At 49.0% G+C, this 14,063-nt stretch overlaps 1 protein-coding gene and 1 long non-coding RNA gene across 4 annotated transcripts in view; one reads left to right on the forward strand and one right to left on the reverse strand.

The window, feature by feature from the left end:
* Positions 1–612: 612 nt before the first annotated feature.
* LOC142930082 (uncharacterized) lies at positions 613–9,157 on the reverse strand. Its single transcript, XR_012946042.1, has 2 exons — positions 9,002–9,157; positions 613–994 (listed from the first exon to the last, which is right to left on the reverse strand). It is a non-coding gene; the product is annotated as an uncharacterized LOC142930082 (long non-coding RNA).
* Positions 2,839–14,063, forward strand: part of LOC116949365 (metabotropic glutamate receptor 3-like) — an 80,648-nt gene continuing 69,423 nt past the window's right edge. For 2 of the 3 annotated variants that reach the window (XM_032966599.2, XM_032966598.2), the window contains exon 1: positions 12,325–12,746. Coding sequence is in view for 1 of the 3 variants with exons in the window: in XM_076072063.1 (XP_075928178.1) it covers positions 2,921–3,088 (168 nt within the window). In the remaining 2 variants the exon portion in view is untranslated. Of the gene's footprint in view, positions 3,089–12,324; positions 12,747–14,063 lie in introns of those variants that run through there. The other variant, XM_076072063.1, reaches the window with a different exon arrangement.

A 14,063-nucleotide genomic window follows, 5' to 3' on the forward strand; every position in this document is an offset into this window, starting at 1 on the left:
GTGGGCTCGCGAAAGCGCTAGCTCCCATCGGCTCCGCTGTGTTTGTCCCAGTGATGGCTTGTCGCATCCGCCGGCACGAGAACAAAAGGCCCTTTTCTTTCTCGGTGGCCTCTCTGGCGCCCGAGTTTGTCGATCACTGCTCTCTCCAGCAGCTCGACGATGACTGCCGGAATCGTCCTGTCGCCTTTATCCAACCGGTTTACGAACAGCGCTGATGCCGCCGTGGTGGTAATGGTAAGTGCGGCGGGGGAATTATGCGATGGAGAGGTCACCGGTTCGATCTCCTGACGTGGCCCTTAAAGCAATGGGGGCATGGTTGTTAAATACGCCGTAGCTTCTGTCCACCCACCAGTATAAATGGGTCCATCACTGTCGATCGTGTGTGGTGGGGTAAAGTGTGGGTATTCCCACTTCTACCAAGGTGTCTGACCAACGTGATGAAGTAGGTAAAAAACATAACTTCTATAAAGAAGGGCTGTAGAGCTGTCTAGTGGAGAACCTCCTCCACCAGCATTGGTGTCGGGTAGAAATTCCACAGCTGCATCATTCACTTTTACAAATAATCACTGACAATGTGTTTTTTATATATATAAAACTGAAAGGGCAATCTAGCCGTGGAACAGCTCAAACTTTAATTAACATATGTTGCATGCGTTACATCGAGACACCGACAGAAGAACACACGGAGTATAGAAAATACGCGAGTCAGACAAATCTTATTGACTGATAGGAAAAGTAAGCGTGCTTGGGACCAGGACGCGTCGCTCGAAGGGATGGTGACCGGTGGTCGAGACGAGTGACGAGCGAGTGGCAGCCAAGGGAGAGAACGCGACAAAGATGACCTCGGCCGCCGCCGGAGATGGAGCGATAAAAATTCAGCTCCCGTGCACGGACGCTCTCTGGTTTCGTAGCTTCTCAGGACTCGGAAGAGAGGGCGTTGGCTTGGGGAGGCTGCTTATCCGGCATTGGCGTGATCACAGTTGCTGACGATGACCTAGGGGCGTGGAGTGGTCAGGAAGAGTAAAATCATCAACAGCAAATTAGTGACCACACGGGCACTTTCGCAGCATTTAGATATTCATGATCAAGTTGAAGCCATCTTTTAAATGACCGGTCTTATCACCCAACGAGTGACAACTTCCCCTTACATCGTTTCATACCTTTTCAGTTCTCTACCTAAAACTGACTTTGTCTTCTGATTAAACCCGTGGACATCTTTTTTTCCCCCATTTGACAATACACCAAGTGAAACACAGCCACGCTCAGACCGCGGACCTTTAAGCTGTGTGCGAGCAAACAAGGTGCCTTGACAAAGGAATTAGCATAAAAATTTGCATTTGATTGGCCGACTTAGCATGATGAACGGTGTAGAGGTGGTGTACATGCGGGTGAACATGCCGGTTGGCGAGGGGGGGGGGAGGGGGAGTTTACCTATTGATGGTGTGAAAAGGGAATTTTTAAGAGCTGCGAAAGTTTGGGGTACCACTACTTGAAAAAGATACTGTACCATTGAAAATTAGTTTAATGTTTGGTTCGATTTAGAACATCTTTCCAATGGTTGCTTCATTTGAAACCATCTTCTCGGTTGAATTCGCAAACCTACTGGGTTTGCGAAGTTTTCAGGGATATGTCAGTTGCAAGAGGGCTCGTGTGCCTGCTCGACCAGGCCTCGGAGCGTTGTGTGTGGAGTGGTGGGTTTTTTTTTCTCGCCCAAAGGAGGAAATAGCACCAGCGAAGATGTCCGACATGGAGAACGTAATATAATTAATCATATAATAATTACCCATGTAATCAGGAAAGCCACACTGAGCCCAATGGCTTTTTTCAAGAGGGTCATGCTGTACGAAGCTGGTTGTAATCATTAGCGAAACGTCGTACTCGACTGTAAATGTTTTTGTGGGTCTACTCGCCATCACATAGCTAATTGGCACGTTTTGTTCACGTGACAAACCTTACTAATCGCCTGTGTCTGGTGGTGGTGGGGTTCACGACACATTTATATTTATGCGACCTAACCCAACAACCTTTATTAACACATTCCTGCGGAGGGAGCTGGTAGGAACGTTGGGTTGCTCGGTCAATGGCCAGGGTCAACGGCGGCACCACGTGGTGTATTACGCACAATATGCCCGACTGTGAGGGCGGGCACAAGCCGGCGTGAAGGGTGGGGACCGAGTGGGGACCTGGGATGGTGAAGAGAAAAAAAGTTGTTCCTCAAAAAAAAGAGTACAATACCCACGAATTGGCGGCTTATAATGTAGAGATTGAGAGTAGCCGCATACTCCAATCGCATGTTGTTGATTCTCCACGTGGAGGAGAAAATGTCGTGAAGATGGCCGGACGTGGTTGGTGGCCACCCACCCCCTCGTGTGTGCCGTGGCCGCCTTCCCCACCCCACCTAGCCCCTACCCACCCTCCCCACCTAGCCCCTACCCACCCAGCCCCTCCCCACCCTCCCCACCCAGCCCCTCCCCACCCTCCCCACCTAGCCCCTCCCCACCCTCCCCACCCAGCCCCTCCCCACCCTCCCCACCCAGCCCCTCCCCACCCTCCCCACCTAGCCCCTACCCACCCAGCCCCTCCCCACCCTCCCCACCCAGCCCCTCCCCACCCAGCCCCTCCTCACCCTCCCCACCCAGCCCCTCCCCACCCTCCCCACCCAGCCCCTACCCACCCTCCCCACCTAGCCCCTACCCACCCAGCCCCTCCCCACCCTCCCCACCCAGCCCCTTCCCACCCTCCCCACCTAGCCCCTCCCCACCCTCCCCTCTCCACCCAGCCCCACCCCTCCCATTTTTGGATGCACGACGGACGGACGGACAGAATAATCCCCTGTGGGCTGGTGGAACCAGGAGGTTCCTACCAGTATGAATAATTTTGGTCGCGAATGCCTACGTGTTGAACCAATTAACGAGTGCTCATGCGCGTGGAAGGAAATCCGAGCACCCGGATAGAAAAAAAACGCACGGTGGACCACAATCTATCCCCGTACCGATGGGGCAGCAGGGAGATGAAGTCCACACTCGCCGCTCCGCCTTCTCCGGCAAGCCAGCGTATGTATGGCAACCTCGACGCGCCTTTGCAAAAGGTAAGGGAGTTTCAAAACATCCGTGCGGTCCACCAACCTGGCGCCCGAGCGGCTGCCGGATTACCAAGCGTGCGCGCGGCACCACCGTCCGGATGGTTGCAACGAAATGATCGTGCAGGAAGGAGCTCTATGGATTTGTTGCATCACCTGACCCCGTGAGAGACGTCAACAGCTTGAGGAGGACTTCGTCCAGCAGTGGATTGGCAAAAGACCTGTGATAGCATGTGACTAAATAAATAAACGATGACTGGTGATGATGATGATGATGACAATGACATCTCCCGATTCCCCGCACGCGACGTCACTCATTGCAATGGGATTGACCGGGCATCCCAAAAGCAAGATCCTCCGGAATTAGTCTTGAGACTCGGTGAGGCTTTGCTGGATGCCTCCCAGGTAAATGGATGACAGCCACGAACGGCGTCTGCGTACCCCCACACCAGACGGTCACCGCATCGCGCGCTTTCAGATGCGCTTCTGCGGCCGTCTGGAACGCTCTCCCTTTCCGATGTTAGGAAGCCACTGGAGCTGTGCACTTTTAAATAATCATCTAGATTGAAAACGTTATTTCTTCGATTAGCACGGTTGGCTACCTACGTTGCGAAAGAAGTTCAGCTTACATTCACATTTTGATTTGAAGCTTTCGTGACTGCAGTAATTCATATTCTTAGCTCTTTCGGTAAAGTCACGTTGAAGGGATACAATAAAATAATAAAATATATATAAAACAATAAAAATTCTCACGACGTTTCGACCATAACACAAACGGTCGTCATCAGGTTTGTCGGTTTGCATAAATGTATTTATTTTTCAACGGTGTATTTATTTATTAAAAAAACGTCAGCGCCACGCGCAGCGATTTGGCAGTTTATTTAGAAGGACTAGTCCATCTATGTTCTGAAAAGAGGAGGGGGGAGACGAAAAATTAATTTATGCTGTCTGAATGCCACTGTAAGCGTGAACAATCAATTAAGACCTGAAATGGTTTATCAAATCTTTCCAATGATTGCTAAGCCAGAATCCATCTTCTCGGTTGAAATTGTCTCTGTGCTTGTATATGTGGATAGCCTCATGAACGAATCTCTCATGGTAGCCAGATGGCTTACAAAGAACCTCTGTCTTGGAAAAATCAATGTCATGTGAGCCTACTGAATTATAACAGTGATCTGCCACGGCAGAGGTGTTGGTCCTACCGTGTTTAAGGTCCGCTTTGTGTTCACGGATGCGGTCCGAGACATGGCGTTTGGTTTCTCCAATGTAACTACTACCACAGAGGCAATCTTGAAGAAACACAAGATCCAGGTCCGTTTCAACACATTACATAAAATCCGTGATCTGGTTCCGTCTGTAAAAGATGTGATTCCGGACATACAGTACCCTGGTGTCTACACCAGCTGCGCTATGAACCTGGCGACCCGGGTTCGATTCCCGCTCACGGCCAACACCAGTGACGATTATCTGAACCGGTCCCGGGCCTCCCCTAGGTCGACTCAGCCTCAAATGAGTACCTGGTGCGGTGTGTAAACATTGCCACTAGGGAGACAAAGGCGATCGGGCGTGGTGCTGGCCACCCACCCCCTCGTGTACCGTTCCGGCCTTCATAGGTGCTCGCTAACAGCACTTGCCCCTACAGTCTGTTAAGGCTATATGGGGGATCTTTGTCTTGTTCGTGTGTGTGCATGCGTGTGTGTGTGCATGCGTGTGTGTGTGCATGCGTGCGTGTGTGTGCGTGTGTGCATGCGTGTGTGTGCGTGTGCGAGTAAAAGAAACTGCGCGTGCCATCGCAAAACAAATTCTCTGTGACAACGTGTTTCTCTTTTCCCACGTCATTCGTTCTACAAATATTACGCCGTTTGCACATCCCATTGCTTAACCCACGCAGCACATTATACACGGTATAAGTAAATATGATAAGTACAATTATTCCCAATAAAAAAAAGCGCAGGATTATCTTGCCGCTTTAAATTCCCGCACAACGAAGCGACCTTTGTTGAGCTGTCGAGTGTCGCCAGGTCGCTTCTGAAAAAATCGGCGAATGCCTCAGTGGGTTTTGCCTGCTCGGGTGGGCATGGTTTAGTTTTAACTTGTTCAACCTTCTTGCACTTTGCACTACGATAGTGTTTTGTACTGTTTGTTGTTGTAACGTTCTTTATAGCTCATCGAATTCCTCGTATAAATATTCAGATGTATTATTATTTACGACGAAACCAATGGAAAAAACCCGATTAAACAGCTTTTTTTTTTTTGCAAGATACACACGAGAGAAATGCAGTCGAGTTTTATTTAGCCAACGCTTGCTACACGCGACTGCACGGTGACACCGCTTTTAAAAGCAAAAAATGTAAAGTAAATGTCCTCCCGAGTGAACGTCAGCCCACAAAGCCCCACCACAGCGGCGGCTTCCTCCTTAGCACGTGCAGCGACAGTGGCAGCCCCATCGCACGCCCTGTCCGTCGAATTTCAATGCGGGAGACGATGTCGCGACATCAGTCGGAGAAATATCGTAAACAACAATAACAAAAGCACGTATTCTATGGGTATTGTCTTCACCTTCACCTGATGACGATTGCTTGTGTTGCGATCGAAACGTCGTGATATTTTTTATTATTTGTTCCAGCTACGTGGCTTTACCGAGAGACCCATAGAATCTGTATTCCTGCAGTCACGAAAGCTTTATGTCAAGATTTAACAACAACACGGTTGTTTACCTCGGTTGGTGTAAAAAAAAAACCGCTTTGTAAGGCTTTCAATAGAACATGAGAATACAGAAGTATTTTTTGTTGTGGATTTGCTCTCAAACACACCGGTGTGCTGTACTAGGAACGAATTGGCACGTTCTGTTTACGTGACAACCCTTATTAATTGGCTGTGTCAGGTGGTGGCGGTTTCAACAACACATTTCTGTTTACGCGATCTAACCCGCAAAAAAAAAACACCTATATTATGGTCAAATGTCTTTTTTAAAGATTTCAGTGAAGACCGAAAATATTGTACCCGCAACCCGAAGTCCACCAAAACAATATTACATATTGTATGTACGTCGAACTTCTTTCGCACAGTACGTAGCCAACCCGCGCTAATCCGAGGTGCGAAGCGGTGGTGTAGTGCTTAGGGCACTGCGCGATGAACCCACCGGTGACCTGGGTTTGATCGCGTGATATATGAAATCTGAACCGGTCCTTGCTCCACCCCAACTCTTAAACAACCCAGTGTGGTGAGGTATGATCACCCCCCCCCCACCACCACCCTTACCGTACCGAGTGACAATCTACATTTAACATTGGATTGAGTAACGGCTGTGAATTATCATCACTGCAACAATGCATTGAGCGTTCAAAGGTAGCAACGCAAAATGAAAGGGACGACTCATAATTAAAATGTACTTTGGAATTTTTTGTGCACAGTAGTTGTACGCATGTTGAACTTCTTTCGCACCATACGTAACCAACCGTGGTAATCGGAGGTGCGGGAGTTGTTCGTGTTATCAACTTCTAAACATTTTATTTCATAATTGTTAATATTACATTTTACCTACACGATCAAACCAAAAAAATATATGAATCATAACATTGGGTCGTCAAAGCCGATGTATACAATACCCCTTTTTAAAAAATATTTCCAATCATGCGGATGAAAAAAAACAACACCAAAAATTATTTGTGTACTTCATCGGAGATTTCAAAAAGCAATCCGTTGTCGCGTTGAAAAATTGCTGGCTGCCACTATGTATGTATGTTGACCTTCTTTCACAGCCGAAACGTTTCCGACTGTGCTAATTGGCAGTCAACCCGGCGGCCACTGTTTGTATCCCACCGTAGAAGATGTGCACAGACTTGCCTCGCGCGTCACGCGTTAATTAGGCTCAGTGTTTAATTATTTTTTGTTTAAGTGGGCAGCAACAGGTACAACTTTCCATGGGTTTTTTTTCGGTTCGAGTCTGACAGTTCCCCTCCTTGCGCCTGCGACAGGCGGCTGAACGCGAGGTGTGAAAATAGGACAGTGGCACTGGAAAAATTACATGTCTACCAAGTTGTCATCCCTATCCATACGGGGGGGGGGGGGTGGTGTGGGAGGGAGGGTATCTCCGTCTCAGACGTTGGTATGAGTGTGTGACAGCAACTGTGCCCCCCCTCCACCCTCCTGCGTAATGAAATTCTGTCGAGCGGTCGCGTGGTGGTTAGCGCTCTGCACTTTGAACCTGGCAACCCGAGTTCGATTCTTTGATCACAGCTAACATCAGTGGCGACTGATGCCTGAGCCAGTCGTGTTCCGTGCCATCTTCCTTCACTGACCACCATGGTGAAGGATGATCAAACAACCCCGTGGCCAACAGGGTTTGGGGAGGCCTTCGTCTAGAAGTGGATTTACATGTGTGTGTTATAAATAACAGTGTGTAATCTACTACTGAGTGAGGACCTCCCCACACTGTGTAAATTATGGGGAGAGGTTTGGGGGTGTGGCAATTTTACCATACTTCACCAAGCTTGTCTGTGTGGGGAGCATAGAAGTACAGTACAAAAATGGACTGTTCATATCGTGGTCACCGACGTGCTCTCGCTCGGATCGCAATGCAGAGCGTGTCGGCGGCCACCTATCAAACCGAGATTTAACGCAAGTACTAAAATACGTTTTACTGCACCGGCCATGAACGTAGCCATACGACACGTATGGCTATCTTTGCCCGGTGGTCGACCCTGATTAGAATCTGAGAACTGACGAGGTCGGTTATGGGTCAAATATACTTTATATATATACACATCCATTATTTTAACGCAGCTAAGAGTCCGTGCAAACCAAAGGGCTCACTCCAGCGCTGTCCTACCAGACAGTCTCGCCCCCTTCACCTGATGAAGGCCGCTTGTGTTGTGGCCGAAACGTCGTGAGAATATTATTGTGTTATTTTATTTTATCAATTTATTATTTTATTCTCATTCTACGTGACTTTACCGAAAGAACCAAAGAAGACAAAGGGCTCTCTGTTTTTTAGTTTGCTGAAATGACACCGAGCCACATGAAAACATAAGTAAACATGTAAACAAAATCGCGCGGACGCATCCAACGTCGTAAAGTCGACATCAAAGATTAACGTGAAACAACAACAACAACCAACAATGAATTAGCGATGCGCAATTGTGCCGAGATAATTTTTTTTTAAAGAATCGCTGCTTTTGATTTAAAGCTTTCGTGACTGCAGTAATTCATATTCTTAGTTTTTTCGGTAAAGTCACGTTGAAGGGAAACAACAAAATCATAATATATATATAAAACAATTATGCAAACCAACACACCTGAAGACGACCGTTTGTGTTATGGTCGAAACGTCGTGAGAATTTTTTTATTGTTTTATATATATTTTATTATTTTGTTGTTTCCCTTCAACGTGACTTTACCGAAAAAACTAAGAATATAATCGCAGCTTTGTTTCTCGTGAGATGCATTTGGGTTGTGGAATGCCTCTGAAGACATTTTCATCATCGCCAGGCAAACTAATGCAACGCATCCAACTGTGTGGGTAGCACCCGTTTTTAAATGTAACGGGAAAGCGATGCTACTCTAACGTGTGCAAGGAGCGTGATGTTTCAAAAGAACGCATTTCCCAAATTTAGGATATGTACTCCTGGGACTCAGTCGTGGGAATGTTGTGGCATGTCCTGACATGGCAGAAGTTTAAATGTGAAATGGAAAAGGCAGATGGACAATGTTAATGCCCTGAGCCAGAGCTGAAATAATTACCACCTCTGTTGTCAAGCAAGAGTCGAACCGAATGACCGAAACGGCCAATAAGAGTGAATCCTTTGATAGCCCACTCATTCCAAATGGTTATCACGTGTGTTACTGGCCACGTCGAAACAATCAGCTCAGGTGGTACCGACAAGTGAGATGCATGTATATATGTTGAACTTTTTTTCGCACCGTACGTAGCCAGCCGTGCTCATCGGAGGTGCGGGATATCAGGCCTGGGCTCACGGACTTTGTGGATCTTGCACGGCGGTCGACCAGGCTCATCCCTGCTTAACCTCCGAGATCTGACGAGGAGGTTGGGCACAAATGATAAAATGTCAACGCTGCAGTCGTGACGCGGCGCTGCTTAATTCATTGTTGTGATTGAAAAAAATGTGTTTAGAAAGGTGCGTAGTAAACAACAACAAATGGGAATCGTTTCCTGTTCAGCGTGTTTCACCATACAACGAGAATGACTGCATTTGTCTAAATTATCAAAGCGGGCCGGCAGTGAGCTAAGTGACAAGCGAAGGATCCATTGGTGCACAGTCAGCTGACAAATGCACTGCCAAACCTCATGTTTGCCAGCGCCAGCGAGGTAAGTGTGAGCCGGGGCAAAGTGCTGATAAAATATTTCTCACACACTTCGCAAAAAAGCTGCCCTTTTATATTAATTGCAGACGGAACACATTTTGTTCAAAATGGTCCAAAGGGCTTTTTTTATTTTTAAAGAAACAAATCTACAGGGCGAGTGCAATGACGTTCCCTTCACCTCCGCGTGTTTAGTTTGTTGTCGATCCCCCGCACCTCCGATTAGCACGCTTGGCTAACGTACGGTGCGAAAAAAGTCCAACATGCATACACGCACGCACGTACGCGTGCGCCTTGAAAGGTTCCTTCCCGTTTGGGTACTTGCGGGTTAAAGGGTCCCCGTCACTAGATGGTGTCCCCTCCTCAGGTGCTGCTGCTCGTACAGGGTGCTTTAAAAAAAATGTTAACACTTACATGCGGTTATCGTTTTTAATGGGAATCGTAGCTTGATAGCTTCAAAAAGTCAAAGAGTCTCCCACTTGTTCACCATCGTTGTCAACACGTGGCCTGGAATGTTGGCCAGGTGGTCTCCAGAACCCGGAGGCAGCAGCACATTTCTCGTGATATCGTTGCACATTTTGAGAAGTGTTAAAACATTTTTTAAGCACCCTGTATCATTATTATTATTTTTGCACCAAGGAAATCCTGAGACTCATAAACTATTTTTTTTTCGGAAGGACCCTGCCACCTATTTCGCAGCTCGCTATGTTTCATTCCAATGGAGCAATTTTTGGGGGTAATTTTTTTGTTTATGTTTACGGAGAGGACCGAGGTAGAGGAGGGGGAAGTGGATATCGCTTGTAAGGGTGATGAGCTGTGGCGTGCTAGTTGGGAAGGATCCCGTGTGGTGGTGAAGGGCCTTGGGTTCAATCCGTGGGTTCAATCCGTGGGTTCAATCCGCGGGTTCAATCCGCGGGTTCAATCCGCGGGTTCAATCCGCGGGTTCAATCCGTGGGTTCAATCCGCGGGTTCAATCCGTGGTCGTCTGTAACGAGTCCACGGCAAAGCCCTCCGTGTGTGGCTCTCTTTGAATGTCGTTGTATTAATGCCGATTCATATTCCACACTTGCTCCACTCCACGGCGCAAATACAAAAAAAAACACAAAAAACAAGCATCGTTTCTACGGGCTAAAGATTTACTGGACATGGACAATAAACTAAAACAAACGATGTCTTGTATTCATCTTTTTCTACATTCTCTTATTTCGGTGCCCGTATTTTCACGTTTTATTATTGCTGAGGAGCAATGCGCGTCGCCGTTAACGCATCCGCTGGGTTTCGCCAAATTCTCCCTGTGCGCGCGTTCGTGTTTGGAGATAAGTCGCCTCAGCCTCAGGTGAGTGCCCAGTGGCCATGTGTAAAACATCGCCACTCGGGAGACAAAGGCGGTCGGGCGTGGTGCTGGCCACCCAACCCTTCGTGCGCCGTTCCGACCTTCATAGGGTGCTCTCTAACAGCACTTGCCCCCAGCAGTCTGTTGGAGGCTATACGGGGGATCTTCGTCTTTCGTGTTGTTTTATTTGATCCGTCTGTAACGAGAAGGCCACGAGTGGACGGGAGGGGGGGGATGCTCGTTGTTATTCCTGCCAGGGTTACACGTGGGTTTGAACGCATCAACTGCCTACTTCTCCATATAGAAATAGGTTTTACCGTTTCTGGCAATAAAACAGTTGTGCTAAGATCGTAAAACAGCACACGGGAACCTTTAGCAAGGAATCATGTCTGCATCAACCGCATAGACTTGTGGTGAGCATGCAAGCAAAAAAAACACGCTCTGGTAGTATATGATGATGCATCGTCTTTGAAACTGATTAGTCCACACCAGAGACAGCTTTCTTTAGAGCCTAGTCTCAAACAGTGTCAAACCAGAGGACGCCAAAAGGCGAACAGCACAAAGACAATGCCACTATCAGGGCACTGAGAGCCCGGAGTCGAGCAGCTACACCATGGGACCTCCCTTGCCAGTACCTCTCCCCTTCTTCCCCGGAGTCGAGCAGCTACACCATGGGACCTCCCTTGCCAGTACCTCTCCCCTTCTTCCCCGGAGTCGAGCAGCTACACCATGGGACCTCCCTTGCCAGTACCTCTCCCCCTTCTTCCCCGGAGTCGAGCAGCTACACCATGGGACCTCCCTTGCCAGTACCTCTCCCCCTTCTTCCCCGGAGTCAAGCAGCTACACCATGGGACCTCCCTTGCCAGTACCTCTCCCCTTCTTCCCCGGAGTCGAGCAGCTACACCATGGGACCTCCCTTGCCAGTACCTCTCCCCCTTCTTCCCTGACACCATAGCGCGTGGGCTCTGCCTTGCGTCACTCTCCCGCCGAGCATTTCGAAAGTTCGCCGTTCGCAAGAAGACGGGGAGGGAACCACTTGAAGCCGGCGCTTTCCCATCCACTACTTGCGATGAACGGTCCCAAAGCCCGTTGCAAGCCCGTTTGTTACCTCGATCCTCGTCTCGCGACTGTGGAATCGCGCATCCAGTCGCCCCACGCTTGCTACGGGGTGCCGCACCCGTTGATCCCGCACCACCTCCATCCGTTACAACACCAATTATTCCACCTCCTCCTCCTGCTCCTCCTCTCTACCCATTCTCTCGCTGACCTCTCCTTACTCTGTCACGATGCAGCCCCTGTCCATCAGCTGTCGAGAGCTTTATTGACACGTTGCAATTCGAAGATCCTCCAAATTGAGTTCGCATTCTCTGCCAAAGATCTGTTGCACGCCTACTTTCCCCCACGGGACACTGACCACTCAGCGGCGTGAGCTATCGAGTGTGCAGGCGGTGCAGCTGCACCCGGGAGGGGCACTGCCCAGAGTAGCCACGGCGCAGGTCTACGATGACCGATGCCAACCAACTACGGCTACACCCACTAGCAGACCACGTTCAACGCAGTCAATTAGAAAGACGCCTCTTCCCTAGCATCACACACACACACCGGGTACCGGGTGCTCTCCCCCATCTCCTATCTCCTCCTCCTGCTCCTCCTCCTGTACACGTTACCAGGGCGACACCCATCCCGCCGGCACCATGGCAACGCGCTCCGCCTGATGGCGAAGCTGCTGATGCTGCTGCTGCTGCTGCAGCTGCGGTGTTGCTACAGAGGATGCTGCGCCACGCGCGTGTCCGGGCAAGCAGAGACTCGGGCTGAGACGGGGTTTAAGTGCCCCGATGCGGAATTTGGGGAGGCGAGGCGAGACGAGAGAGAAGAACTGGCTCTGGCAGGCTAGCCAGTGGGGGGAGCGTGATCGCCGGCCTCCGTATAAATAAAACGCTCACTTTGTTCGACTCTTCCGAATGAGTGGGAACGTCACTCGCGCCTGGAGAAAGTCGGAGATGCAGCGAAACGGTGAGTGGAGGTTGTGGATGGAGCGCTTGGCGTACGGGTACGCCTGTGCACCCCTCCACTACCCCTCCGCACGAGTTGCATTGTCACTCGCTCTCGGATCGGTATTAAAATCGTACCACCGAGCCGTTTGCATTAACGTTACGTTGCTGCGCTTAACGTGGGGAGATGTCTTAGTTTGGGTAAAAAGAGTGCACGTTTCAGACGGTCACTGGGACAGCTCATACGACGCATTTTCTAAACGACTGCGTTTGAGGTTTTTTTTAAAAAAAAGTATCTAACATCACACCCAACACGTTGCTTTAGATGTTCGTGCATAATTTATGCGCATCCGTTACGCATTTTCTGTTGCCGTTTTTGCCAAGCCAAAGTGCCCGTTTACTGTCATGAAATCAACGAATGATATCTCCATTTGTCTCTTCGAGTCAAAATAAAATGTGTGTATTGGTGTGCATCGGCCCCTTAGCGTTCCAGACAAATTGTATGCAGCAGCATTTGTTTAAAAAAAATAATACGGTAGAACTCTGGAACGGCTTCGACGCTCAAGGTCTCGTGGTCGCCAGAGTCAGGCTGGTTAAATAAATGCCGCTGGCTTTCCAAGATGTTATTGGTCAAAAGCACTCCCTCCATGGACGAGACGAATCACCAGTTAACGCTAACAAGCAATGTTGTTTGGAAACGGTCTATGGAGCTAATGGCATTTTAAAATATCTTTATTACTGGCGAAGGGGTGGCGACGAGGTTGGCGCATCTGCACTATATGGACCTGGAGATCAGGAGTTGGAATCCCAGGTCACGGCTAACATCAGTGGCTATAGCGATATCTGAGCCAGTCCCGAACGCATCCAACATAAACGTGCTTGACCGAATGTGGTGCATTAGGGTCGACCAAACCAACCCTCAACGACACACACGGAGTGGGGAGGAGGCATTCGTCCGATCGTGGATTCAGAAAAGGGCTGTAAATTATGACAACGACGCCCTAATGTCGAAGTGTAAGTTCATCGCAATGTAGTGGCAGTCGATATTTTGTTTTTGAAAGATAATCGCCACTCGCGCGGGTGACATTCTGCCTCTCAAACGGCAAAATGCCCCACCATCTGCACACACTGTCTAAGATACAAGCAATAGCGTCTAAATAAATTATAACTACACAACTAGGAATTGATCGCGATGACGCGCAGGAGACTCGGGGGAGAGGAGCTGGCAAGGGCGCATTAATGCGTAAATCCCAATGTCAGCAACATGTGCAACCCCATAGCTGTCAACCCATACGGTTTACCCCGTATTCTGGCACAGGGAAATTGAGTTTGCAGGTCC

Source organism: Petromyzon marinus, chromosome 36 (assembly GCF_048934315.1).
Source record: "Petromyzon marinus isolate PM22_M1 ecotype Great Lakes invasive population chromosome 36, UKy_Petmar_22M1.pri1.0, whole genome shotgun sequence".
Classification (NCBI taxonomy): Eukaryota; Metazoa; Chordata; class Hyperoartia; order Petromyzontiformes; family Petromyzontidae; genus Petromyzon; species Petromyzon marinus.